At 42.9% G+C, this 27,018-nt stretch overlaps 1 protein-coding gene across 2 annotated transcripts in view; it reads left to right on the top strand.

Moving 5' to 3' along the window:
- The window catches only part of LOC101613465 (sulfotransferase 1C2), a 50,992-nt gene that overhangs the window by 12,590 nt on the left and 11,384 nt on the right, over window positions 1–27,018 (top strand). For both annotated transcript variants that reach the window (XM_045139452.1, XM_045139450.1), the window contains exons 2-3: window positions 18,547–18,731; window positions 23,813–23,939. In XM_045139452.1, coding sequence (XP_044995387.1) covers window positions 18,558–18,731; window positions 23,813–23,939 — 301 coding nt within the window. In that variant the 5' untranslated portion in view covers window positions 18,547–18,557. The remainder of the gene's footprint in view (window positions 1–18,546; window positions 18,732–23,812; window positions 23,940–27,018) is intronic.

A 27,018-nucleotide genomic window follows, 5' to 3' on the forward strand; every position in this document is an offset into this window, starting at 1 on the left:
ATTTTTATTTATTTATTTGAGAGTGACAGACAAAGAAAGAAGCAGAGAGAGAATGGGCACACCAGGGCCTCCGGCCACTGAAAACAAACTCCAGACACATGTGAACCCTTGTGCATCTGGCTTACTTAGGTCCTGGGAATCGAGCCTTGAACCAGGGTCCTTAGGCTTCACAGGCAAGGGCTTAACTGCTAAGCCATCTCTCCAGCCCCCTCTTTTTTTTTCAATAGTGGGGATTTCCCTTAGGGTCTCGCATACACTGAGATACTGGATAAGCACTGGACTATGGAACTATATAGTCTCAGCCCCCTTTTTACTTTTCGGCCTTTGTGAGACAAGGTCTTAGTTGTTCACACTGGCCTTTAATTCACTCTATAGCACAGGCAGACCTTGAAGGATTTACTCTTGGCGTTACAAATTCCGTGGGTTTGGGCCAGTGTATAATGGCCTATGTCCACCAGCATTGCATGGCAACCTTCACACGGCACATCTTCACTCTCCCTCCCACCTACTCACCGTCAACCACTGGATTTTGGTTGTTGCCATAGTTTTGACATTACTAGAATTACACAAAGTTAAATCACATGACATATAGCCTCTTCTGGTTGGAGTTGTTTTTTTTTTTTCCTTTTATTCAGTTTTTGGCTCAATAGCACATTTGTTTTTAATACTGAATAATATTCCATTGTCTGTGACCGCTAGAGTTTATTAACCGCCCATACAGGACATCTTAAGGCTGAGAAGATGACTCAGTGGGTGAAGTGCTTGTCCCACAAGCATGAGGACCTGAGTTCGATCCCTGGGGCCCCCATAAGATGCCAGGCATGGTGTCGTGTCCCTGTGGTCTCTACAGTGGGACAGTGAGAGAAGCAGGTCCCTGGAGCTAGCTGGCTTCCAGTCTTGTCTAACTGGGGAGCTCCAAGCCAGTGAGACACTTGTCTCAAGAAGAGGTGGATGGCTTATCTGATGAACACGTCAGGTCGTGCTCTGGCCTCCACATACACATGCACACACCTGCATGTGTCACACATGTGCGCACACACAAGCACGAAAAAGGACATCTTAGCTGTTTCCATGTGTGGCAGTGGGCAAGGAATAGGCATTTGAATTTGAACCAAGTTGATACAAACATCTGGGGACACCTTGCTGTGTGGATGTAAGTTTGTGACTCCTTTGGGTAAAATAACCAAGGGGCATAATTGCTGTACCATACGGTAAAATTCCATTTAGCTTTGAAAGAGATTATCAAACAGTCCTCTAAAGTGGCTTCAGTATTTTTCAGTCATTTCTACTGTCCATGAAGAAAGGTTCTGTTGCCAACATTCTCACCATTAGAAGTAGTCAGTGGTCTGGATATGGTACAGTTAAGGGGTGTATGGTGATATTTCTCTAGTACCTATTTATTTTTATTTATTTATTTAAGAGAGAGAGAGAGAGAGAGAGAGAGAGAGAGAGAATGGACATGCCAGGTCCCCCAGCCACTGCAAACCAACTCCAGATGCATGCACCCCTTGTGCACCCAGCTAACGCGGGTCCTGGGGAATTGAGCCTTGAACAGGGGTCCTTAGGCTTCACAGGCAAGCGCTGAACTGCTAAGCCATCTCTCCATCCCTCTAGTAGCTCTTTTAATTTGCATTTTCTAGTGACAAATAATGTGGAACATGTCCTCATATGCAATTAATTTGGCATCTTTTTTTTTTTTTTTTTTTTTGGTTGGAGGTGTCTAAGATTTGAGTTAATTGTCCAAATAGGTTGTTTCACTGTTACTGTTGAGTTTCAAGCTTTCTTTGAGGATTTTGGACAATAGACCTTCATCTGTCGTTACCTCTTGGGGAAGTACTTTTTCTCCTGCTTCCCTTTCTTGTTTCCTAAGACAGAAGCTTAGATTTCTCATTTCAGAGCTTCCTCTACCATTTGCCAACAGTGCTTTAAATTTCCCTTCACTCGCTGCTTTGGGCTGCATGCCCCGATCTTGACTTTACTCGTTACTGCCACATAGCTGAGAAGAAACAGCTTAAGCAGGAAGGGTTTGTTCCGTGTTAGGTCCAGGGCCGCCGTCTGTCATGGCAGAGGTAACGAGGGGGACAATTAGTCACACTCCATCCATAGTCAGGAAGAGAAGGGAGGGGGAAGAAGAGAGAGGGAGAAGAGAGGAACGGGGAAATCAGGAAGTGGGGCCAGGTTATAAAACCCCTAGGTGCCCCCCCCCAGGGACTGGCTTCCTCTAACAAGGCTCCATCTCCTGTGGGTTCCACAACTTTCCCAATGAGTGCCAGGAGCTGCAGAGCAAGTGCTGAAACACAAGAGCCTATGGAAAACATTTCACATTCAAACTGCAGTAATTGTGTTTCCATTTCCTTTCTCTTTCTTCTTTTACACTTCAGACAGACTTGTATTCATAATGCATGAGGATTCTCAAATTCCACAGTAAGAAATAACCCAATTTAAAAATCAGCAAGGGCTGGAGAGATGGCTTAGGCTCTAAGGCATTTGCTTGCGAATCCTAAGGACCCATGTTGGATTCTCCAGATCCCAGGTTAGCCAGATGCACAAAGGTGAGGCAAGTGCAAGGTCACACATGGCCACTAGGTGGTGCAAGCATCTGGAGTTCAATATGCTGTCCTCTGGTTCATTCCACTGCTGAGATGTTCTACAGAGTTTTCTATTTGACTTACTGTTTTTCATTTCTTATATTCCTCATAGATATTTTCCCATTATTTCTATTTCCTTACTCATGTCTTATACTGACCTCCTTATTTCATTAAATTGTTTTCCTGTGTTCCCCCTTCAGGAGTTTGTTTCCTTGATTGCTTTGATTTCTTTGAGTATAGATATCAGTTTTGTTTTGTTTTTTTAAATCTTTGTCAAGCATTGCATTTAAAGCAGTCTCACTGGGGGTCATTTCTGATGGATTTATAATTTTTGGTGGGATTGTATTGTCTTGAATTTTGTGTGTGTGTGTTTCTTGTATTATAATGTAGAGATTTTGTGCATCTTGAATTAATTTGATGCTTGGGTTTTCTAATTACCTATAATGTTCTTAGCCATGTAAATCTGACTTCACATATCTTCAGGGTAGGAGTTTAAGGTGCCAGGCGTAGCTCTTATACTCCAAGAAAAGAGCAGAAGTGCCCCTAGGTGTTGAGTTCGCCTGCTGTTCTAGTAGTTCAGAAGACCGTGTGGAGCAAGTTACTGGCAAACTTTAAAATTCCTCTGAGCAATATCCACATTCAATCCAAACCAGCACAGAGCGTTTATGCAGTAGAGGGGATTAAAACAAAGTTCCTAGGCGTGTGTGTTGCCCTCCTCCCAATCCTGTCAACTAGGAGGCAGGGATTTCTGATCTAAAATGGGTTCCAGGTCAGCCTGGGGCCAAGTCAGACCCTGGCAGAAGAGAAACGCAAAGGCCCTATGAATCAGGACACCTCTGACGTTAACAATAGTCAACACCAAAACAGAGCTTATTTGAGAATGGTAAAGCCAACCAAGATTCTGTAACACAGAACCTGCCCTGACGGGGAAGGCGAGGTCAGCACTTCCAGGGCAGGCCTATGTACCTCGCTTTGTGTCAGTAGGCCCTGTTACCTTTTGGGGTGGCTTCCAATCTCACCAAGGCTGAATGCCACCTTGGTCCCTCTCTGTTGTGCTGCGGATCTGGTGTTCTGATCAGCTGAACGCCATGCCTCCTTCCTCAGTTTTTATTTTATTTATTTATTTTTTGTTTTCTAAGGTAGGGTCTCACTCTAGCTCAGGCTGACCTGGAATTCACTATGTATTCTCAGGGTGGCCTCGAACTCTCAGTGATCCTCCTGATGGTTTCTGTTCTTGAAGGTCTTCCTCTGGCTTTGGAATTAGGATAAGACTGACTTCATAAAATAGATTGGAAACTTTTACCTTCTCTGTTTTTTGAGAAAGGTTGTGGAGGGCATATATTATTTCTTCTCCAAAATGTTGGTAGAATTCATTAGCATGACCACATGGGCCATGGCTCTCCTTTGTGGAAGAATTTCATTTATATTATATTTAATTATAAATGCAAATATCTTCCCTTGTATATCTGTTTAAAAATGTCCTGGGCTGGAGAGATGGTTTGTGGCTATGGCGCATGCCTAGGAAGTCTTCATGACGTAGATTCTATTCTCCAGGGCCCACGTGACCCACATGCACAAGGTGGCACATACATCTGGAGTTCATTTGCAGCGGCTAGAGCCCTGGCATGCTCATTTTCTCTCTCTCTCTCTCTGCCTCTTTCTCTGCCCATTCTCTCTGTCTCTCTATCTGCCTCTCTCTCTCTCTCACTTTCTTTCTCTCTCAAATAAAATAAGTAATATAAAAAAAAAAAACGGCTGGAAAGATGGCTTAGTGGTTAAGAGCTTGCCTGTGAAACCTAAGGACCCTGGTTCGAGGCTCAATTCTCCAGGACCCACATTAGCCAGATGCACAAGGGGGCACACGTGTCTGGAGTTCATTTTCAGTGGCTGGAGGCCCTGGCACACCCATTTTCTCTCTCTCTCTCTCTCTCTCTCTCTCTCTCTCTCTGCCTCTTTTTGTCTCAAATAAATAAATAAAAATGAACAAAAAACCCAAAAAAAAATTTCCTTATGTTAGTGTTATTTTGTATGATCACTCTAATTTACAGACACGGAATTGTTGATAGGGTTCTGTTACTGTCCTTTTGATTTCTCTAAGGCCCACAATTCCATCTGTTCTTTTATTTCTACAAATATGGGTGACTTTGGCTTTCTGTTTTACTCATGGTTACTCTTGCTAAAGATTTATTGTTGTACTCTTTGAGAAAAAGAAGAACTGTGGGTACCATTAATTTTCTCTTTTTTTTTTTTCCTATTTCATTTATTGATTTCTACTCTGAACTCTGTAATCTCCTCTCCTCTGCTTTCCCTCAGCTTGCTTTCTACTTGGAGAGTAGAGGTAGACTCTTAGAGGCATTTAAAAAACAACTCCTGCTGGGCATGGTGGCACATGCCTTTAATCCCAGCACTTGGGAGGCAGAGGTAGGAGGATCGCCATGAGTTAGAGCCAGATGCTCAAAGTGACACATGCATCTGGAGTTCTTTTGCAATGGCCACAGGGAGGCCCTGGGCCCCATTCTCTCTCTCTCATCTCTCTCTCTCTTTCTTTTCTCTTTCCTTGAAAATCAGTAAGTAGAATTATTTTTTTAAAAAAAAGCGATGAAGTCTAAAAAAAAGATGATTATGTCATCAGGACATTAAATAAATAATCCTTCAGAAGGGATTATTTTCTCATGGGACTCCAGTTAAGTTCTCACAACCCTGCTGGCTGAAACTGTCTCTCCTTCTCACATATGTTTCCTCCCATGATGCCGTCACAAGCTGTGATGCAGCCAAAAGGCCCTCACCAGTGGATGTGCCAGGGGCCACCTGGCCTTAGCTTTTCAGCTTCCAAAACTTTGACCTCGGTTAAACCTATTTTCTTCGAACATTACTCAGCCTCGGGTGTTATGCTATAGTCGTAAAAATTGTCTGCTGGTACAATCATAGAAAGAAAATGTCTTAACTTTATAGTACCTAGCAAAAAAATGGAAAGCAATCGTTCCTGGCGCTGAAGCATGAAGCATGAAGCGTATCTCAATACAGTGGACGAGAGATCTCAATCCACTCTTCTCTCCTAGGAGGAGACGACACGGGGTGATCTGTAGTGACCAGAGATTTGTTGGCTCATGGTTCTGGGGACCAAGACGAAAAGGATTAACTTGGGTCATCTTCTCGCCGCAGCATCCCATAGGTGAAGGGAAGGGTGAGGGCAAGGGGGCTCACCCACAGCCTTTCCATAACTGGCGCTGCGCCTTCGTGGGCTGGACAGCTCATGACTAAGTGCTGTCCTTGCATCCCGCCTCTCTGCAGTTTGTTTTGGAGACGCTGGACACAGCTGGTTCGAGGGAAGCATCGCAACTTTAGCGGAAGGATCAGCTGACTAATTCCACTTTGTCGTTGGACAAGCAAAACAAAACAAAAAAAACAGAAGAAATAAAAGGATTTGAGGAGCTGGGGAGAAGGTTCAGAAAGTGAAACACTTGGCAAGGACTGGTGTTCGGATCCCCAGCGCCCCTTCAGGGCGAGGCAGCGGTGCCACGTGCCCGCAGTCCCAGAAGACGGGGAAACAGAGCCAAGCGTCTGCAGAGCCGGCTGGTCAGCTGTGCTCTTGGCTCTAGTGACAGACCCTAACTAGGGACAAAAGAGGAAGCCCATACGTGTGGCCCACCATGCATACGCATGTATGCACACCGCACACGCAGGCACATGGAAACCAAGCATCAGCCAGGCGTGGTGGCGCGCGCCTTTCGTCCCAGCACTCGGGAGGCAGAGGTAGGAGGATTGCCATGAGTTCGAGGCCACCCTGAGACTACATAGTGAATTCCAGGTCAGCCTGGGCTAGAGTGAGACCCTACCTCAATAAACCAAATAATAATACTAATAATAATTTGAAATTTTAAAAAATCTCCAAACTCTTCTTTTTGAAGATGCCAGAAAACCCCCATTATCTGTAAATTCACAAATTTGAAATGCTCATGTACAAATTTAGCAAGGTTACCAGATACACGATCAGCATACTGGCGTCAATTTCATTCTTATATTACAAGCAGTAAATGTCTAGAAAGGCCAAGTTGCAAAATGCAATTGTTTACTCCACCAACAACAACAAAAAAAAAATAGGAAATGTCAATTTGTACTAAACCTAAACATGTACAAGTTGGTTAATGCATAATTATAAAACTAATGGGAAAGTTCTGATAAGACAATCACTGCATGGTACTTACATGATAAAATTAATTGAGAGAAGCACTGGGTTCATAAAGAGATTGGATTTTTGTTCTCTCTAAATGTGATCTAGTCTTGGTGAGTGGGCTGCATAACTTACCTTCTATTTATACAAAAAAAAGGAAGAAAAAAAGAAAAAGGGATGTCTGGGTTCCATACTTTCCAATAAAATGTTTCCCTTAACTGCTAACACACACAGGCTTAAGCAATACCATAAATCATTTAAACTGTGTGGCTCAAGTGACTGTCAGCTACTCCATCATGACTAGCTTAATTGCTTATGTGCAGTGGTGTTCTTAGAGGGAATCTCATTCTTAGATTACATGTTGTGACTTAAAATTAAATACATACAAGTGTTTTTCAGTCTTTAATAATTATGGGTATTTTCATACTGACATGTTCAGTTTTGTAACTAGTCCTCATAATACTGGTCTTTGATACACTTAATTTTTTTTTTTAATTTATCTGAGAGAGAGAAGAGAGACAGGCAGAAGCAGGCACACAGAGTGAGTGTAGATAGACACACCAGTGCCTGCTGCCACTGCAGATGAACTGCAGATGTATGTGCTACGTTGTGCATCTGTCTTGACATTGGTGCTGGGGAATTGAACCCAGGGAAGAAGGCTTTGCAAGCAAGTGCCTTTCACCACTGAGCTCTCTCTCTATCTGTAGCCCTTTAACACTTTTTTAAAAAAATGTTGTTAGTATGACTGAGGAATTATTGTGGCTACATTTTACCATATTTACTTCAAGTCAGTTGTGTACCAATAAAGGAAAAGATTATGTTGAAAGTGATCAAGAAGGTACTGAAAGATCAGTGTCTTTTTAAAACTTTTGCTTAGTGAGAGAGAGAGAGAGAATTGGAGCGTCGGGGCATTTGAACTCCACCTTGTGCTCATGTGCGACCTTGTACACTTGTGTCCCCTTGTGTATCTGGCCTCCATGGGAGCTGGAGAGTTGAACACGGCTCCTTAGGCTTTGCAGGCAAGCACCTTAACTGCTAAGCCAGCTCTCCAGCCCAAATACCAGCATCTTTTAAAATCCTATTTTAGCTGGATGTGGTGGAGCACACCTTTAATCCCAGCACTTGGGAGGCAGAGGTAGGAGGATCGCTGTGTGTTTGGGGCCACCCTGAGACTACAGAGTGAATTCCAGGTCAGCCTGGGCTAAAGTGAGACCCTACCTCTCAAAAAAAAAAAAGAAAGAAAGAAAGAAACCACACCTATTTAATTATTTATTTATTTGGGGGCTGAGAGAGGATGGGTACTACAGGGCCTTTTGCTGCTGCAAACGAACTCCAGATGCATGTACCACTTTATGCATCTGGCTTTATGTAGGTAGTGGGAATCAAACATGGACCTCAGGTTTTGCAAGCAAGTGCCTTTAAATACTGAGTCATATCTCTAGCCCGAAATCAGCATCTTGACAGTCTTTCATGATAAATGAATAGATCACACTAGTCTGTCATTACTTGGTGATTAAAAAAATAAAATCTTAAATAGGGCTGAGCATGGTGGGACATGCCTTTAGTTCCAGCACTTGGGAGGCAGATATAGGAAGATCACCTTGAGTTCGAGGCCACCCTGAGACTACATAGGGAATTATAGGCCATCTTGGACTAGAATGAAACCCTACCTTGAAACAACAAAAACAACAACAAAAAATCTCACAGGAGTTGGGGAGATGGATCAGTGGATAAATGCCACACAAACATGAGGCCTGAGATTTGGATACCCAGCACCCATATCAAATGCTGAGTGTGATTGCATGATCATAATCCCTGGATTGGGGCTGGAGAGATGGCTTAGTGGTTAAGGCACTTGCCTGAAAAGCCAGGTTTGATTTCCTAGGACCCACAGAAGCCATATGCACAAGGCAGCGCATATGTCTGAGTTCATTTGCAGGGCTCAAAAAAACAAAAACAAAACAAAAAATTAAAAATAATAAGTAAATCCCCAGGCTGGGGCAGCGGAAATGGGGAATTTCTGTCCCGGCTGTCTCCCTGATCTAGTTGAATCCATGAGCTGAGTGAGAGACCCTGCCTCAAAGAATAAGTCAGAGAGCAATAGATGAAAATGCCCATTTTCAACCTCTACATAAGTGTACACACTGTGCCCACATATGAACATGTGAAAATGTACACCACACTCACGTACACATGAAAAGCTCTAATCAGGGCTAGAGAGATGGCTTGGAGGTTAAAGTACTTACCTACAAGGCCAAAGGACCCAGGTTCAATTCCCTAGGACCCACGGATGCACAAGGTGGCGCATGCATAGGGAGTTTGTTTGCAGTAGCTGGAGGCCCTACTGTGTCAATTCTCTCTCTGTCTCTCTTTCAAATAAATGAGTAAAATAAAATATTAAGATTTTTTTTTAAAGAAAAAGCTCTAATCAGAGGGACTGTTGCAAACTCTCCTGTCCTGGTGGCACTGCTGGACCATGAGAAATGGCTTTGAGTGAACCTTAATCACGACACAATCCACGTCTGCTGACCTCTGGACATCTTCCCTGCATAGGATGTGTAGAAAACTTGGTTATTTTGCACCATAGTTTGGAAATAAGTTCATGCAGGAAGTAGGAAGTAATAAATTTACAGGAATTTGTTGATGTCATATTGCATCGTTTTCCTGCCCCTCCCTTTGCTCACACAACCGCCTATGTATATACCAAACTATGCCAAATACTCACCTTTAAAATGTTCCTACCTATGAAATTGTCAATAGATCATATCATTCAAAATATATTGCAATGGCACCAAAATTCAACGAAAATGCCCCCAATTCAAAAGCTATGAGATTGCAACGTGCTGTGACCGCTTGCTGCTGTGTGGGAAATGACCACCATGCCATGATCGCCACACAGCTGAGGGTAAGGTGTGGCTTGTGTTAAAACATGGAGAAGGGATATTTTAGACAATTTGTTCAAATGCACATTTACCCGGGCTCAGTTAGTGTCTGGCACTAGAGGGCTCTAACACACAACATGTCAGATGAAATATCGATCCCTCCTGTGTTGGTTTGTTTTCAATTTTTTCCTCAGTGTAGATTTATTGAACATGAGCTGTTAGGTCCAATACTGAACTGTGTAAGAAATATAAAGGTGATTATACTCTGTACTCAGCCCTTAAGAGATTTACAGTTTGGTGTGTGCAAGTAAAAAACAAAACAAAACAAAAAATCAACAAAGACAGACATGAGACAAGTTGGAAAACTAGAAGGAAGAACAATAAAAATTCAAGTGACCTGGCACACAATGGTGCGTGCTTTGTAATCTGGTACTTTGGTCAGTGAGGCAGGAGGATTGTCAAACTGAGGCCTGCCTGTTGAAAAACGAAAATGCTTTACAAGTGCTATGCAAACTTGCCTAGATTGTCAAGTCAAGATTCTTTGGCTCAGGGAAAAAAAGACGCAGCAAGGTCCTGCCACTGAGAACTCCCCTCGTCAGCATGTAGGGGACAAAGAACGGAGATACTTCTCGCCAGAGCCTTTGAAGACTAAGTGAGGAGGCTCTGGGGACACACGCTCATGCCACAGCACAGACATCTTTTTTCTTCTCTCCACTTGCTCTCCTATCCTGACTTCCCTTTCGCCATAGGCCTCCTGTCTTTCTTTATCAACCTTCTTTAGGATTTCAGTCCATATGCCCTGGCAGGGATTCGCTCATCTGGCTTTACTCTTGTGGTGGCATTCTGGACCAAAGCTGTCACCTGCTCCAGGACCAAGGTAAATCCTAGAAAGTCTTTTTGTTCCAAGAAATTACTGTGGCCTCCAACAGCGTTTGTTGGTATAACAGTGCGCATGTTCCCGAGGATGTTCTCTGGATGGGGTGGGCTGGGGGGATAACGTGGCCACTCAGGGGCAGAGGTGCAGAAATCGGACCTCTTGGCCTCGCCTTCTCATCCTTCTGGGCGCTTGCAACTTAGCTCTACTGTGGTCTGACATCCAGATGCAGAATCCGCATTCCAGGGAGCCTGAAGCCAAACACCCTTGGTTTCTCATGACTTGGGTTAAGAAATAGCTATGGAGCTGGGCGTGGTGGCGCACGCCTTTAATCCCAGCACTCGGGAGGCAGAGGTAGGAGGATCGCCATTGAGTTCGAGGCCACCCTGAGACTACACAGTGAATTGAAGGTCAGCCTGAGCTAGAGTGAGACCCTACCTTGAAAAAAAAAGAAAAGAAAGAAAGAAAGAAAGAAAGAAAGAAAGAAAGAAAGAAAGAAAGAATAAATGGCTATGGGAAGATTATTTTATTTATTTATTTTAAATATTTTATTTATTTAGAGGAGAGAGATACAGAAATAGGCAGGTTGAGAGAGAAAGAGAGAGAGGATGGGTGTGCCAGGGCCTCTAGCCTCTGCAAACGAATTCCAGATGCATGAGCCCCTTGTGCATCTTCATCTAGAAAATCCTTCACAGACTTGCCCAGAGGTCTGTTTCCATGGTGATTCTAAATCCTGTCAAGTTGACAACCGAGATTAACCATCACACCCATGGTTCATACGTCATCAAGCCAAGGAACCCATTTGCTCTTTCTGAGAAGCCAGCAGTATCCACTTCTGACCATTTTGAGGGTTTCCACGGCCCACAACTCGCTCAGCTTCTCTCTCGTCCAGTCTCCATCAGCTACAGCTTCTCCCGGGGTGGCCCAGTTCTCCCTCCCGCGGCTCGGACACCGGGACACTGTGCTTCTCCCTGCAACTGTCACTGCTGTTCTGAGGCCACAAGGTGTGGAGGAAGCTCTCTCACTGCCCTCTTCCCCAGACCCAAAACAACATTGTAAAAGCTCTGTGAAATAAATAAATAAGAATTAAAAAGTTAGAAAAACAAAAACAAAAACAAAAACAGCTCTGTGTTCCATAGAGCATAATGTGGTCATGTTGTTAGTGACTCTTCAATGTTCCTTGGCTGTTCCTAATTGGTCTGCATGCTTTCGGCTTTCACCCCTAGATAATGTTCCCAAAATTGATTTTTAGTGTGTTATACCTTTGTTAGAAAAACTCTAATGACTTCCTAGGCAACAAAGGCTAGGCAATGGGCAGCACATGTCTCTAGTTCACATGGGATATATGATTGAATCTGTTTGGTTTCCTCGATTTTAAAATATTTTTTTGCCAATGTGAACTAATTAAGGAATTTTATTTAAGCACTTAGAAAATGCTCAGCCTGTAATAAATATACTATAAGTGGTAGCTACTGTGATGGGATAATATTTTTTAAGTAATATATTTTCCTGTCTTGCCTTTGTAAGTACACAACTTTTACCCTAAAGATAAGAAAAGAGAAATAGCAATGCCATCAAAGGAAATTAAAAAAAAAAAAAAAAGGTTTCCCCATTTGACATTGAGGTTAGAATTGTGAATTAATTATACCTACTAAAGGAAATAATCATTTTGAGAGATATTTAAAATATTGCCCTCCAACCTGTTCCCTTGTTAATTTTCAGCATGTCAAGATTAGCAAGTTTGACCTCCTAACCAGACCTTTGAAGTTAAAGTTTTCCATAGAAAGTTCCAGTCACAAGGCCCTGGCTGGCTTCATGGATTGTGGGAAGCAGAGAGAGGGGGAGATTCACACGTAGCTCTTGGTCATCATCCTCTATTGGTCACAACTGTCACACACACACTGACACCCCGTCATTCTCACAGCGCTGCCCGGTCAGTGACCACACTCACGGGGTCCCCAACTCTCAGATATTTTCAAACCTTTTAAAATTTGTGCTTGGAACATGCCAAAAGTCCTTCTGATGTTTGCTTGTCTTAGTATCTGACTCAAGTACCAGACTCTGTCATTTACTTGGTGGCTGGATAGTGTGTCGTTTTCAGTAAGTGCTGGAGTTATCAATCACTCTACAGTCTGACAGAACCAAATCTCGGCAGCTGTAGCGTTTGATGTCAATTGTTTCACCTGGGCCTCGGGTGATCTCCTCCGAGCTGTCTCCTTCCTGTCCTTCATGACCAATGTGGCCTGCAGTCTATATTTTTACTCTCGCATAGCTAGACTCCTTGTAATGCCTCATCACCCGAATTTTCACAGGCACCACTGGGGTACAGATGTGTGTGCTTCTTGTACCTGACTTCACACGGGTTCTGGGGGCGTAATCTCTGCTCCTCAAGATTGCGTAGCAACTGCTTTAACCACAACCATCTTAACCCCACGTTTTGTTCTCTTCGTGGTTACTTTTATTGGAGGCCAGCCCAACGTACTGGCCTTTTTTATGCAAGAGAGCGAAAGCAAGAGTGTGTGAGAGAGACACAGAGAGATAGACAGAGGGACTCCAGGGCCTCCAGCCACTGTTATCGATCTCCAGACACACGTGTCAGCTTGTGTGCTCATGTGTGACCTTGTGAACTTGTGTCACCTTGCACATCTGGCTTACGTGGGACCTGGACCTTAGCCGCTAAGCCATCTCTCCAGCCCTCTCAATGGTCATTTTTTAACCAACACAGGTACCAAATTTAATGAAATCCAACTATAATATTTTCATGATTAGTGTGTTGATCTCCTTTTGATAATATCTTTGCTTTTCCAAAGATGCCGAAGATAATCCTTCTATGTTTGCTTCTGGAAGCTTTTCATTTCAAAAATTTACTTCAGAGCTGGAGAGATGGTTTGGTGGTTAAGGCATTTGCCTGCCAAGCCAAAGGACACAGCTTCAATTCCCCAGGACCCACATAAGCCAGATGTTCATGGTGGTGTATGCATCTGGAGTTCGTTCGCAGCAGCTAAAGACCCTGGCACACCCATTCTCTCTCTCTCTCTCTCTCTCTCAATCTCTCTCTTCTTCTTCTTGTCTGTCTCTCTTTTTCTGAAATAAAGAAAAGAATTTTTTAAATCTTAAAAAAATTAAATTCAATGATCCTTCTTGAATGTTTCTCTGTAAATAGCACAAGGTGAATCCATGTTACTCTACCTATAAGTGGCAGTCATTAAAAAAAAGTCTGCTACTTACTGAAATTTGCCTTTATCTTGAATCAGGTGATCATGTATAATATGTGTGTGTTTGTGTATTTGTGTATAGTATGAATGGTGCATGTATGCGCAGATGCACATGTGTCCCACGCTCACATGTGCAGAGAAGGACACTGGGTGTCCGCCTCTGTTGCTCTTTTTGTGATGCCTCATTTTCTGGACTATCATCCTAGCCCATTGGTCTGTCTTTGTAGCCTTGGCCTCAGACTTCACTATCTTAATTACTGTTTGTGTATGAAAAACCTAGAGATCTAATACTCTTAAAATCTTTGCCTTTAAGATTCCTCTGGCTATTTTAGGGCCTTTTCATTTCTGTATGAATGTGTGCCGATTTATACACACATGCATGGGTATACACGTGTGTGGGCCTGCCTATTTACATTTTGATCAAGCTATATTGGCTTTAATAAATCAGTATAGAGAAATCACTATTTTAATACATTGGGTCACCTAGTCCAAACATGATTTATTTAAGCCTTCTGCTATGACCTCTACAATGCTTTGTACTTTTCTCCATGTTCTGCTTTGTACATATTTTGTTATATTTATACAGAGAGACTTTATTTTTAACGTGAATAGTACTAATTCCCAAATTCTGTCTGCTACTGGCTTTTCTTAGTACACAGGAATACAATCATAATCCAGCAACAGCGCTCAATCTCCATGTTCCTCTCATTATCTATAGCTCCTTTGGGATTTCTTTTTTTAAAAAAATATATTTTCTTTCTTGAATTTTTTTTATTTATTTACAACCAAAAAAGGTAGAGAGATAGGAGACAGACAGAGAGAATGAGCATGTCAGGACCTCCAGCCACTGTGCATGAACTCCAGATGCATGTACCACTTTGTGCATCTGGCTTTATGTGGGCACTGGGGAATCGAACTGGGGTTGTTAGGTGTTGCAGGCAAGTGCCTTAACTACTGAGCCATCTCTCCAGCCCCTCCTTTGGGATTTCTCATGTGCCAGGAACATTTCTGTTGCTGTCATAAGCATCCTTCTTAGTTCATTACTTCTCCACAGCAATGTTTTAGGAACTAAAAGTTGTGTTTAATTTCTTCACTGGTGTACGTTTCCTTCAATGATTAGACAAACCTGCAACTGTGGGTCATTGAAGTAACTGGGTATTTCAGTGCCATATCTCATTGAATTGGAATATTATAAGATTACTCACAAAAGCTAAGAAAGAGTGAAATAAGAGTAAATTCACTTCTACCTAAAACTTCCTGTTTACATAAAATCTCAAATTACCTTTCCTGGCATGGGAGTTCTGTTCCATTATATCATTTCTGAATGTTCTGTAAGAATAGTCTTAAGTCATAGGTATATCTGCTAATTCATACAAAAAAATCTTATTTTTTTAAAATTTTATCTCTTCCTTTCTGGTAGTAACTGAAATATTATCTACTTCCTCTATTGTGTTGACAAATAGAAACTAGTTTTCTTAACTATTTCTGTAGTTACATAAGTTGTTATTATAGCCATTCAAAGCCTTTCCCTATTTAGGCCAAAGGACTACTTAATTGTAGTATCTTAATATACTGATTACACCCCTGTAGCTTGGTAGCTTTCCATGCAAACTGTCCTGACTCAAGTTAGAAGAAACATTTTGTAACCTATGTTATCAGAAAAAAATTCAGATAACATCACTTTTACAATAGACTTTGCCTCAGTTATGGTTTAAAAATTACTCTTGTGGAGAATTGCAAAATGTAGATACATATATATATATATATATATATATATATATATATATATATATATATATATATATATATATATATATACACACACACACACACACATATATACACACACACACACATTCCCCTGAGTAGAAGGCCAACTGAGTGCTGTGCAGCGCAGTCCGGCACTGACCCAGGGTTACGATCAAGGGCCACATAGGTCTATTCCTTGTGCAGGGCCAGGGTTTTGTAACACTTGATAGATTGCCTGAAAGATGTCATCGCAGACTCAGCTGAACGTTCTTCACAAATTCAAGGGGATCCTCTTTTCCACCCTGTCTTCCAAAGATCTTCTCAATTCCTTGGATTCCTTTGATGCAAGAGAAGATGACATATTTCTGGTTTCCTATCCAAAATCCGGTGAGCTTGTGCTAATGCATATTTTAAGATGTGGAACTTCAAACATGATAAATGTAAACATCATTTTATACAACTTATCAGAAAATGTATATGGCTTATTCCAATGATTAAAATGACGCTAATGACTTTAAAAAAATGCCTTGAAGAATCTTTGGGAAAAAAATTAGAGCTTTAGTTGTGCTTTCATTGTGACTCTGTTAAGAGGTGTAAATGTTGATGTGCATAAGTACAACGCCTATGATATTATAATTCCTCATCATAACCAAATAGCATTTGTTTAATTCATATTTAATGAATGACTGATAAATATGCACTGGGAAGAACCATAAATATTTTTATTGATAAAAGAGTTTTTATTTCAAAATTTCCTTGAACATAGTTATATCCCCACGAAGGGTTGTTTATTATAAATAATGTTCTGTAAGTTATCAAATGCATTATATTTTGGTTTTGAGAAATGGCTAAGTATATATATATATATGTCATACACACACATTATATATATATATAAATACACACACACACACACACACACACACACACACACACATATATGACATTCCACTACCTGCTGCTGTTTACTGGATAGTGAACATACATAAATGGCATATGCCTGGTGCAGGAAATTGGCACCTGGCAGCTAAACTACCTTGGGATTGGGTGTGAACTTGTCTTCCCTGGTTAAACCTAGGAGGGCCTCGCTAAGGGAAGGTGCTGAATATACATAAGACCCAGTTTCCCAAAGGGCTCTGTAACTATATGTAATGACTTTGGAAAACATGGCTGCCAAGAACAATTGAAGGATGGTCCCCAGAACACTTCATGGTAAAGTTGACATGTGTGAGTAATTATATCTTACCTCAAATTAATACATTAGGATAGAAAGTTATTTGTTGTGTTTTAAATGTTCTTGGAGAAACTGGCTAACATGCCACAGGATGGATTTCTTCTGTATGTACGTATGTTGAAGTTGTCACCCTATGCCCCCTGAAAGCATCAGCTGCCAGGAGGTCCCCACAAACAGCACAAAGTCATGTGCATTATTAGAGACTTAGTACGAGCTAAAATAGTTTTAATGCTAACACCCACGATGCAAGCGAGGACAGTGTTTCAACTCTACATAGCTATTCAACTGCGAACTTCTCATTAACGTGTGCCACTGAACTTACAGCGAGGTCAGCGGAGACCAGTACTGTTGAAAATTCTTTAGTGACATGGCATGCAAATTAACAAATTACCAACTTCCGTTTTTCTGCTCTGAAATTGGAAGCCAGCCATTGGCCTTCTGGATGTCCATGCCCCTGACAGAGCTACTCATTCCCATCTGTCTTCCCACTGCGCCCGAGCTCATTGCATTCCTCCCAGAGTCCACATTGGAGAGCAGCGACAGGTTTATCCTCCCTAAAGCCCTCGGAGGTAGAACGGATCTTCTTGTGGGCGTATAATAGCGGTGTGCAGACGGCACGTTTGAACTGGAAACGCACGCTGCGCTCAGACATCCATCTGCCTGATAGCTATGTGATGTGCTATTCTTGGGTGAGGGCGAGGGGGTGAGAAACCCAACCTGAGCACTTGTCTAGCATGTGCAAGGCGGTGAGTTCAATTCCCAGCATTGTAAACACAACAAAGACGACCCTTCTCTCCTCCAAACAGAGCTGAGATTGGATTCATACACAGAGCTGGGTGGAGGTGGGGTGGGAAACTCAATACCAGAGCTCTCAAGCCGGCCATGGGGGCACACGCATTTCATTCCAGCACTCGGGAGGCAGAGGTAGAGGTAGGAGGATCGCCGTGAGTTCAGGGCCATCCTGAGACTCCACAGTGAATTCTAGGTCAGCCTGGACTAGAATGAGACCCTACCTCAAAAAATTTAAAAAAAAAAAAAAAAGGGCTCTTGCATAGCATGGGCTCAAGGCCCTGTTCATTTCCCAATACCAGAAAACAAAACTACACACACACACACACACACACACACACACACACACACCAAACAAACAAAGCCCACAGATCTAAAGCTGTGTTCATTCCAGATTTCAGGTTGGTAGCTCTCTATTTCCAGTATGTTTGAAGGCAGCATGTTTCCAGTTCAAATGTCCCATCTGCACACCACTATTATATGCCCACAAGAAGATCCGCGTCTGCCTTCGAGGGCTTTAGGGAGGATAAACCTGTCGCTGCTCTCCAATGTGGACTCTGGGAGGAATGCAATGAGCTCATGCCCTGTGGGAAGACAGACGGGAATGAGTAGCTCTGCCAGTGGTTTGGACACTCAGAAAGTGGCTGAAAGAAGACCCATGAGTTCATGGGACTTGGGGCAATCACAAATGGGAAGATTGGTGAGAATTTATGCATTGAAAATCTGAGAGAAAGTGGCAACAAATGAGTATTGCAAGCTCAGGAAACATCGAGTTGTGTGTGTGTGTGTGTGTGTGTGTGTGTGTGTGTGTGTGTGTGTGTGTATGTGTGTGTCTGTGAGAGAGAGAGAGGGAGATCCCTTCTCTCTAATAAAGTAACTCTACTTATAAAATGAATTACTGTCTCCAGTGTTTCAACAGGATGCAGTAGTAGCTACAATAAAATTAATTCTGCCCTTGCTTTTATAATATGCTCATTTTCTACATTAACTTCATGGGGAGAGACATTTAATTAAAATTGCATTTCATTTTATGTTCATGCAAAGGCACTCACTGGATGGCAGAAATCATTGAGAACATTCCCAATGCTAGAATTACTCTCACATCTCCTATTGAACTGGGAGACGTTTCTAAATTTGAAGAGCTGAAAGGCTGTTCTAAGAGACGAGTAATTCCAACGCATTTGAGCTATGACATGCTACCTGTGACTATTAAACAAAGACAATGCAAGGTAAGTCCTGTGGTTATTCTGGGCAGAGCCTTGGGAGCCTGACTGAAGTGCGCTTGGATTCTCGCACTGTTACACAGCAGAGTGCTATTTAGATGGTAATTATTCTATATATCATGTTTTGGTATTTTTTATGAGAGAGAGAATTGGCATGCCAGGGCCTCAAGTCACTGAAATTGAACTCCAGATGCGTGCACCATGTTGGGCACATGTGAAACCTTGCATGCTTGTGTCACCTTGTACATCTGGCTTAAGTGGGACCTGGGGAGTTGAACATGGGTCCTTAGGCTTTGCAGGCAAGTGCCTTAACCACTAAGTTATCTCTCCAGCTTTGTGTATCACTTTTGCATGGAGTATCTAGGAAAAGAAAGGCCATGGAGTGTAGCTTGACGTCGCTAAAGAACAGTATCTTCAAGCCATTTTAAGCTCATATGTTATTATTTTAAAATTGAATTACAATTGAAATGAATAATTTCAATTGTCAAATGTCTCTTATTAAATTTATATTTTCATTGTGGAATCCTTAGCTCATAAAATGAAATAGAAACCATATTAAGTTCACTTATAATAATCTCAGTTTTGTTAGAGCAGCATACCTTTGTGCACTGAAATACTAGATGCAAAAAAAAAAATTAACAAGTCACATTATTGTTCGAACGTTTGGCATTGACATTCAATGCAATTTTTATTTATTATTTTTTTATTTTTTTGGTTTTTCGAGGTAGGGTTTCACTAGCCCAGGCTGACCTGGAATTCACTGTGTAGTCTCAGGGTGGCCTCGAACTCACAGCGATCCAACTACCTCTGCCTCCCGAGTGCTGGGATTAAAGGCATGGGCCACCATGCCCAGCTCCATATAATACTTTTAGAGATGTATGTTTAAGGAACATTCTAAGATTCTATTTTGATCAGGAAGGAAATATACCAAGAATAATGTTTGAGAAGCAAACACAAGACGCACGTGACATTTGTAAGACATTTCTAGAAATGAAGCCTTGTCAGTACTGCTGCGTTCTAAGCATAAAAACAAGGCAATGCAGTGTTCAATGCACATGCATCCCAGCAGACCCTTCTACCACCACATCTCTGACCAATGCCTCGGTGCACATTGTCTCCCTTTCTGCACAAGTGAAAGTCAGTGCCACCCACCAGGGGCAACAGGGCAGAAGTTTTGCTTCATTCACAGCAAATCTGTCAGAACAGAGGAAGTATAACCTGATTACAGTTTGTCTCCATCAACCACTTTCCTTTCAAACAGCTGTTTCTTAGATGAAATAGAGAAAGAAAGAGAGGGAGAGAGAAAGAAAAAAGGAAAGAAATGTATTTCAAGCATGTGTATTTCCAACCCCCCCCCCCCCCATAAATCCAAATTCTAAAGGCAAGAGAAATGGAGAGAGGGAAAGGCAGAAGCAAAAATAGAGACAGGGAGAGAGAAAAGAGAGAGAGGCTGAGAGAACCAACTCACTAACTGCAATTCAGGGCAACGCAGGGCCATTCACTACAAATGGCTGCCAGCTTTGTGAGTTTCAAACACATTGCACAATGACAGGTGTGACTCATGAGTCTCTTCTAATCACAGAACCCGACGTTCAGACAGGTAAGGTGTAGCCTTAAGATACCGTTCTTTCTGTGTGACCTTAAATGACAAATGTGCCTCTCCAGTTCCCTTGGTTCCAGTTCCAGAAGTTAGATAGGAAAGATGACTCAACAAATACTTTATCGAAGTAAACTGTGTCTCCCTGCATGCCAAGTAGAAGGCAAGTGGGACATCTTGTTCCCCGGGCTCAACGTGCCGTCTTGCGTGTGATTGCTGGCGTAGCTCCTGAGAACTTCGGCACTGGCCGCGCAAGCCTTCCCGACCCCTGCAGGGCTGCTTACAGCAGAAGCCATTCCTTGCAAACGTCCCCTAGTACATCTCAATCCCACTTGACTTTCTGTGGATTTCCCCCCCTAAACCTTGTTTTTCAAAAATATTTTTTAGGGCTGGAGAGATGGCTTAGCGGTTAAGCACTTGCCTGTGAAGCCTAAGAACCCCGGTTCAAGGCTCGATTCCCCAGGATCCACGTAAGCCAGATGCACAAGGGGGCGCATGTGTCTGGAGTTCATTTGCAGTGGCTGGAGGCCCTGGCGCACCTATTCTCTCTATCTGCCTCTTCCTCTTTCTCTCTCTGTCGTTCTCAAGTAAATAAATAAAAATAAAACAAAAATATTTAAAAAATATTTTTTATTTTTAGGTATGTATTTGAGAGAGAGAGAGAGAGAATGGATATGTCTGGACTTTCAGCCACTGCAAATGAACTCCAGAACATGCGCCACCTTGTGCATCTGGCTTATGTGGGTCCTTGGGAATCGAACCTGGGTCCTTTGGCTTTGAAGGCAAATGCCTTAACTGTTAAGCCGTCTATCTCTCCAGCCCAACCTTGTCTTGTCCTCTTTTTTTCTTTTTTTCTTTTTATGGTTTTAAAGTCTCTGGCACAAAATGTATGCTTTTTAACTAATTCCATAACTCTTTGCTTAATAGGTGGTTTTCACTTCTTCCAGAGCACTGTTCTCTGCAGTTCCTGGAGAGCCCCCTCTGCCTCCAGTAGTTCTCCTGACTTCTTAGACTTCCGCAAAAACATGAAACTATGGATTGCATTGTCTCTCCCACGGACAAAACTTAAATACTCACATAAATACAGGAGTAAAACTTAAGTACTTGTGGCTGGAGAGATGGCTTAGTGGTTAAGGTACTTGCTTGCAAAGCCTGACAGCCCAGGTTCAAATCCCCAGTACCCAGATGCACAAAGTGATGCCTGCATCTGGAGTTTGCAGTGGTAGGCGGCCTTGGTGTACCTATTTGCTCTCTTTTTCTCTCCTTGTAAATAAATAATAAATAAACTTTAAAAAAAAACTTAAATACTCACTTCTCTGCCAAAACAAATATGTCCAATTGGATGACTGAGGTTTAATTTCTGCTCTTTGAACCATTTTTGTCAATGAAGATGGGATTTTAAAAATGAGTTCTCTGAGGGCTGGAGAGATGGCTTAATGGTTAAGGCGCTTGCCTGAAAAGCCAGAGGACCCAGGTTTGATTCCCCAGGACCCACGTAAGCCAGATGCACAAGGGAGTTCATGTGTCTGGAGTTCATTTGCACTGGTAGAGGCCCTGGCATGCCCATTCTCTCTGTCTGTCTACTCTCTATTACTCTCTCTGTCTCTCTCTCTCTGCTTTCAAATAAATAAATAATTTTTTAAATGAGTTCTCTGAGTTCCGGAGTTCTGTGAATCTGCCCAGGAAGTCTGCGCAGTTGGAAAAGCACTAACTAGTGTGTGTGAGCTTCCTCTCTAGTTCTCTTAGGCTACAGAGGGGATTCTGGGCGGGGCAGGGTAAAGGTGGATTTTTTCATGCCTGTACATGGTGATAATTACTTATCTCTCTATTAAAGGAGAGTGGGTGCTATTCATGTGGACTCCCACAGGACGTGGACTATGGACACCATGCAGAAAGATCGCTTAGTGTTAGAAATGACTCAGCAAATGCTTTACAATGGGTCTGCTCGGGTTGTCAGTTAAAATGCGCATAGAACATCTTGTTTTCTCAGCTCAGGCAATGTTGACTGTGACTGAAAAAAACCCTACTCAAGCCAGTTTCCCTTAGCTTCCCGAGGCCTCCATGCGCTCCTTTTGGAGCCCCACGTTCAAGTTTCTATAGAGCATGGTTAGTCATCTGCCTTTGTCACCTGACTCCGTTTTTTTTCTGCCTCACTCCCCATTGCATTCCTTGGACCTGGAGCATTGCACAGTGCATGGTACACACAATGCACTAAATCCATGTTTATTGAATTTAAAGGAAATTGTAGCAGTCGTAGAAATAGGGAGAGGACCTCGTATTTCCTGCCTCTGGGGGATTAAGTTGTTGATAAGGAAAATTCCAAACTATAAGTCTTCTCTTAACAATAAGGAGAAATTGGGGCTGGAGAGACGGTTTAGCCACTAGGGCACTTGCCTGCAAAGTCAAAGGACCTTGCTTTGATTCCCCAAGACCCGTGTAAGCCAGATGCACAAGGTGGCACATGTGTCTGGAGTTTGTTTGCAGTGGCTGAGGCACTGGCATGCCCATTCTCTCTCTCTCTCTCTTTTAAATTAAATATATATATGGCTGGAGGGATGGCTTAGCAATTAAAGCATTTGCCTACAAAATCAAAGGACCCAGGTTCAATTCCCCAGCACCCACATTAGCCAGTTGCGCAAGGGGGCAAATGCGTCTGGCGTTCATATGCAATGGCTGGAGGCCCTTGCGTGCCCATTCTCCCTCTCTCTCTGTCTCTCCTTCTTTCTCTGTCAAATAAATAAATAAATATAAAAAATATTTTAAAAAATAAATAAGGGGAAATTGCAAGGGATATTACTGCATGTGAATCAGTTGTAGAATATACAGTCATTTGCCTCATAAGAAAACAGGGATTTTTCTCTCATGTTTATCCCTAAACCATAGAGTTGAGTTTAGCCCATACAGTTAGAAAGTGTGCTCGCTGGATTGGCATTGCCAAGCCTCTTCTCAGAAGTCCCGAATCCAAATCCACATTGGCATGCACTCCTCTGATGACGCCCTTGCATGCTGAGCTCTGAGGATTAAGCTGGGCTTGGTGGCACACACCTTTACTCCCAGCACTTGGAAGGCTCTGGTAGGAGGATCATAGTGCGGCCAGTCTGGGACTATAGAGAGAATTCTAGGTCAGCCTGGATTAGAATAAGACCCTATCTCAAAAAAAAAAAAAAAAAAAAAAAAGCTAGAGGGATAGTTTAGTGGTTACATGGTTAAGGCACTTGCCTACAAAGCCAAAGGACCCAGGTTCGAATCCCCAAGACCCACATAAGCCATATGCACAAGATGGCGCATGCACATGGAGTTTGTTTGCAGCAGCTGGAGGCCCTGGCACACCCATTCTCTCTCTCCTCTCTCTAATCATCTGCTTCTCTGTGTCTCTCAAATAAATTAAAAATGCAAGACTGGCCCAGGTAAATTCAACTATTGCTTTCTTTTAGGAAATATTTTGCGTTGGAGTTATTCCCACCAAGAATGAATTGATTTCTCTTAACAGATAATCTACATCGTTAGAAATCCAAAAGACACAGCCGTCTCCCTGTTCCACTACTACAGAGATAACCCTAATCTCCCCTCTGTTGAAACGTGGGCTGCGTTTTTAGAGCTGTTCCTCAAAGGAGAGGGTAAGTATAACAAGGGTCTTTATATTCATAACATACGTTGAACTTTCTCACCCCAAACGAAAGCATGTTCCAAGGGCTTAAATGGAACCTCGCTGTCCATGTTCAGAACCACATCAAAGACAGGGTTCTTTTATTTCTTCTAAGCCACCCTTTCTTTGCTTCTTCAATCTTGTCATCTATGGGGACATGCTACTGATATATATATACACTGATATATATATATATATATATATATATATATTTGTAGTCTTTTAGTTATTTATTTATTAGAGACAGAGGTGGGGGAGAGAGAGAGAATGGACGCTCCAAGCCTCTAGCCACTGCAAACGAACTCCAGACACATGCGCCTAATGCTCATTGTTACTGAGCTGGTTCTGACGTGTTCGAAGCTGAGCTGAGATTCATTCTGTAGACATGCTGGTATTTGGTATCCATGTGCCACCGTGTTTTCAGTGAAAAAGTTCCGCACAGGAGAGAGCACAGTGAGGCAGCCTGACATGCCTTCCGTATACAGGGGCACATGTGCACACAAACCCCCCAGAGAAAGCAGTGAACACATTTTGAGACTATCGGTTTCATGAAATGGCCACAACGTAATTTATCTTGAACATACTGACTCAACAGGGTGACCCAGAGCGCATCCGTCCTGCTATCCTTCACCACCTTAGAATTGACCTCTCTCCCCCTGACTCGGTGCTGTCTGGATCACTATACATGAGTGATTCCAGGGCTAGAGAGATTGCTTAGTGGTTAAGGCATTTGCCTACAAAGCCTAAGGACCCAGGTTCAATTCTCTAGGTCCCACGTTAGCCAGATACACATCATGGCACATGTGCCTGGAGTTTGTTTGCAGGAGCTAGAGGCCCTGGCAAACCCATTCTTTTGCTCTCTCTCTCCCTCTGTCTCAAATAAATAAATAAATAAAATAATTTAAAAAACTATTTCAAATTCCTAAGCAATTATTAAACAGATTTCATTGGAAATACAATGCAGAAAAAATTAAAAGAGATACGTATTAGATGTAGTGAGCGCTCAGAGAAGCCCATCTCTTCCTGAGTTTATAGTAGGTGGAGGTCCGCCCTCCTTCTTTTTATTCTCCTTCTCTTCCTTCTCCTTCTGCATGTGTATGTAATATGTGTGTGGCTGCATGTTGGCATGAGGGTGGGCACACACGTGTGTGGGGAGGCCAGAGGTTGACGCTGGTGTCATCCTTGACTTCTCTCCATGTACCGAGGCCCGATCTCTGGCTTGACTGGAGAGCTAATCCGGCTTGTGTAGTTAGCGCAGTTAGTCTGAATCCACCTGCACTGGGTGTCCCCCGCTCTCTACTTCCCAGATACCATGCCCACCTGGCATTTACATGGATGCAGAAGACTTGAACTTGGGCCCTCGTGTTTGCAAGGCAAGGGCTTCATTCAGTGAGCCATCTGTCCTAGCCCTGTTCAGTGGATAATGTCACCATGTTATTGGCAGATTGTTCCACGTTCACTTGTCAGTTTCAGAGAGACCCCGTTGAGTGTGAGTTTCACCAAAAGAAGGGGTCACTTCTCAGTGGTGGGGACAGAAGCATGTGCCATGCTCCATCAATTTCACTTCCTTGAGCAAATGTCACACAGCAGAACTCATCATAACAAATGCTCGGGGTCAAAATATCCACATGCTGTTGGAATCACCCAACAACATTCCCACACTAGCGTAGGCTGAACTTGAACATCTTATCCCCGACCACAGGCTCACTGTGGTGGTTTGAATGAAAATGTCCCCATAGGTAGCCTCGGGTGTTTGTGATGGAATGAAAATCCCTGCTTGGTTCCCAGCTGGTGGAGTCTTTGAGAGATGGGGCCTTGCTAGAGGAGGATTACTTCTGGGGGTCGGGGGGCGCACCTTGGAATTGAGGAGTCCAGCCCTACTGTGTGTTCAGAGCCGGCTCACTCTTGATATTTTCTCTTTCTGCCATGGATGTGCTATGAAGCTTCACCTTGAAACTATAAGCCTGAAGTTCATCCTCTCTCCTCATAAAGTGCTTTCGTCAGACGTTTTGTCCCAGCAGTGAGAAGTTAACTGCTATATTCACGAACACCCCCCCCCACCCCACACACACAAAAGCAGCACATTCCATAGTGGAAACCCCTAAGATTCTGGTTTTTCTCCTTTGCTTTGTTTTCATTCTTACATTTACTGTGGGTAGCCCACATGATAAAGGCACTTAGTCAAGTGCCAGGCAGATGTCGTCTCATTTTGTCCTCACTAGAAGCCTCTGTGGTAGGCGTCTTCATCTTCACTTTATGGCTCGGCATCCTGACGATCTTGGGGGAATCAAATGGTTTGTCTGTCACAAATACAAAACTAATCCAGAGTGCAGCTAAGATTTAACCTCAGGTATCCTTGTCCCTGCCCTGGTTTGTGCGGAATAAAGCCCTCCAGTCATGAGCTCGTCTTCCACGTGGTACGACTCTAAATATTTAAAGATAGTCATCGTGCCCCACTCCGCCTCAGGTCTATTTCTGGAATAAGCACAGTTTAAATACACAGATGAATTTTTCAGAACAGACCTGGAGTCTGCTTTCTCTCGAGAAAGAAATGCTGCTTTTGTTTCCCATTGACTGTGCTGTGTGATTTTCTCACCCACCCCCCACCCTGCTGTCGAAGCTCCAACGTGGCCACATCTTCACGATGGCATAGCTCCCAGCAATGAGATCACCCAGGTGTGGTCTGGCGAGGACAGGATAGCCCAGGGGTAGCACTGCCCTGTTCTTGATGTTGCTTTGCTTCAGGCATAGCCACAAAACGCCAGGCTGGGCAAGAACGCAGTGAGGCCAGCTGATGTTGGGCAAACACATACCTCGTGGACACCATGCCAGGAGTCAGGTAGACTTCCCAGGAGGGAACAGGATGTTTAGAGAAACATTCCTGGCTAAAAGTATACCTTCTTGGGTGAATGAACTGATTTTTAGTTATAATGGGATTTTTTTGTTTTTGTTTTTGTTTTTTTGAGGCAGGGTCTCATTCTAGCACAGACTCACCTGTAAAATAATAATGTAGCCTCAGCCAGTCCTCACAGCAATCCTCCTTCCTCTGC

Source organism: Jaculus jaculus, chromosome 22, assembly GCF_020740685.1.
Source record: "Jaculus jaculus isolate mJacJac1 chromosome 22, mJacJac1.mat.Y.cur, whole genome shotgun sequence".
NCBI lineage: Eukaryota > Metazoa > Chordata > Mammalia > Rodentia > Dipodidae > Jaculus > Jaculus jaculus.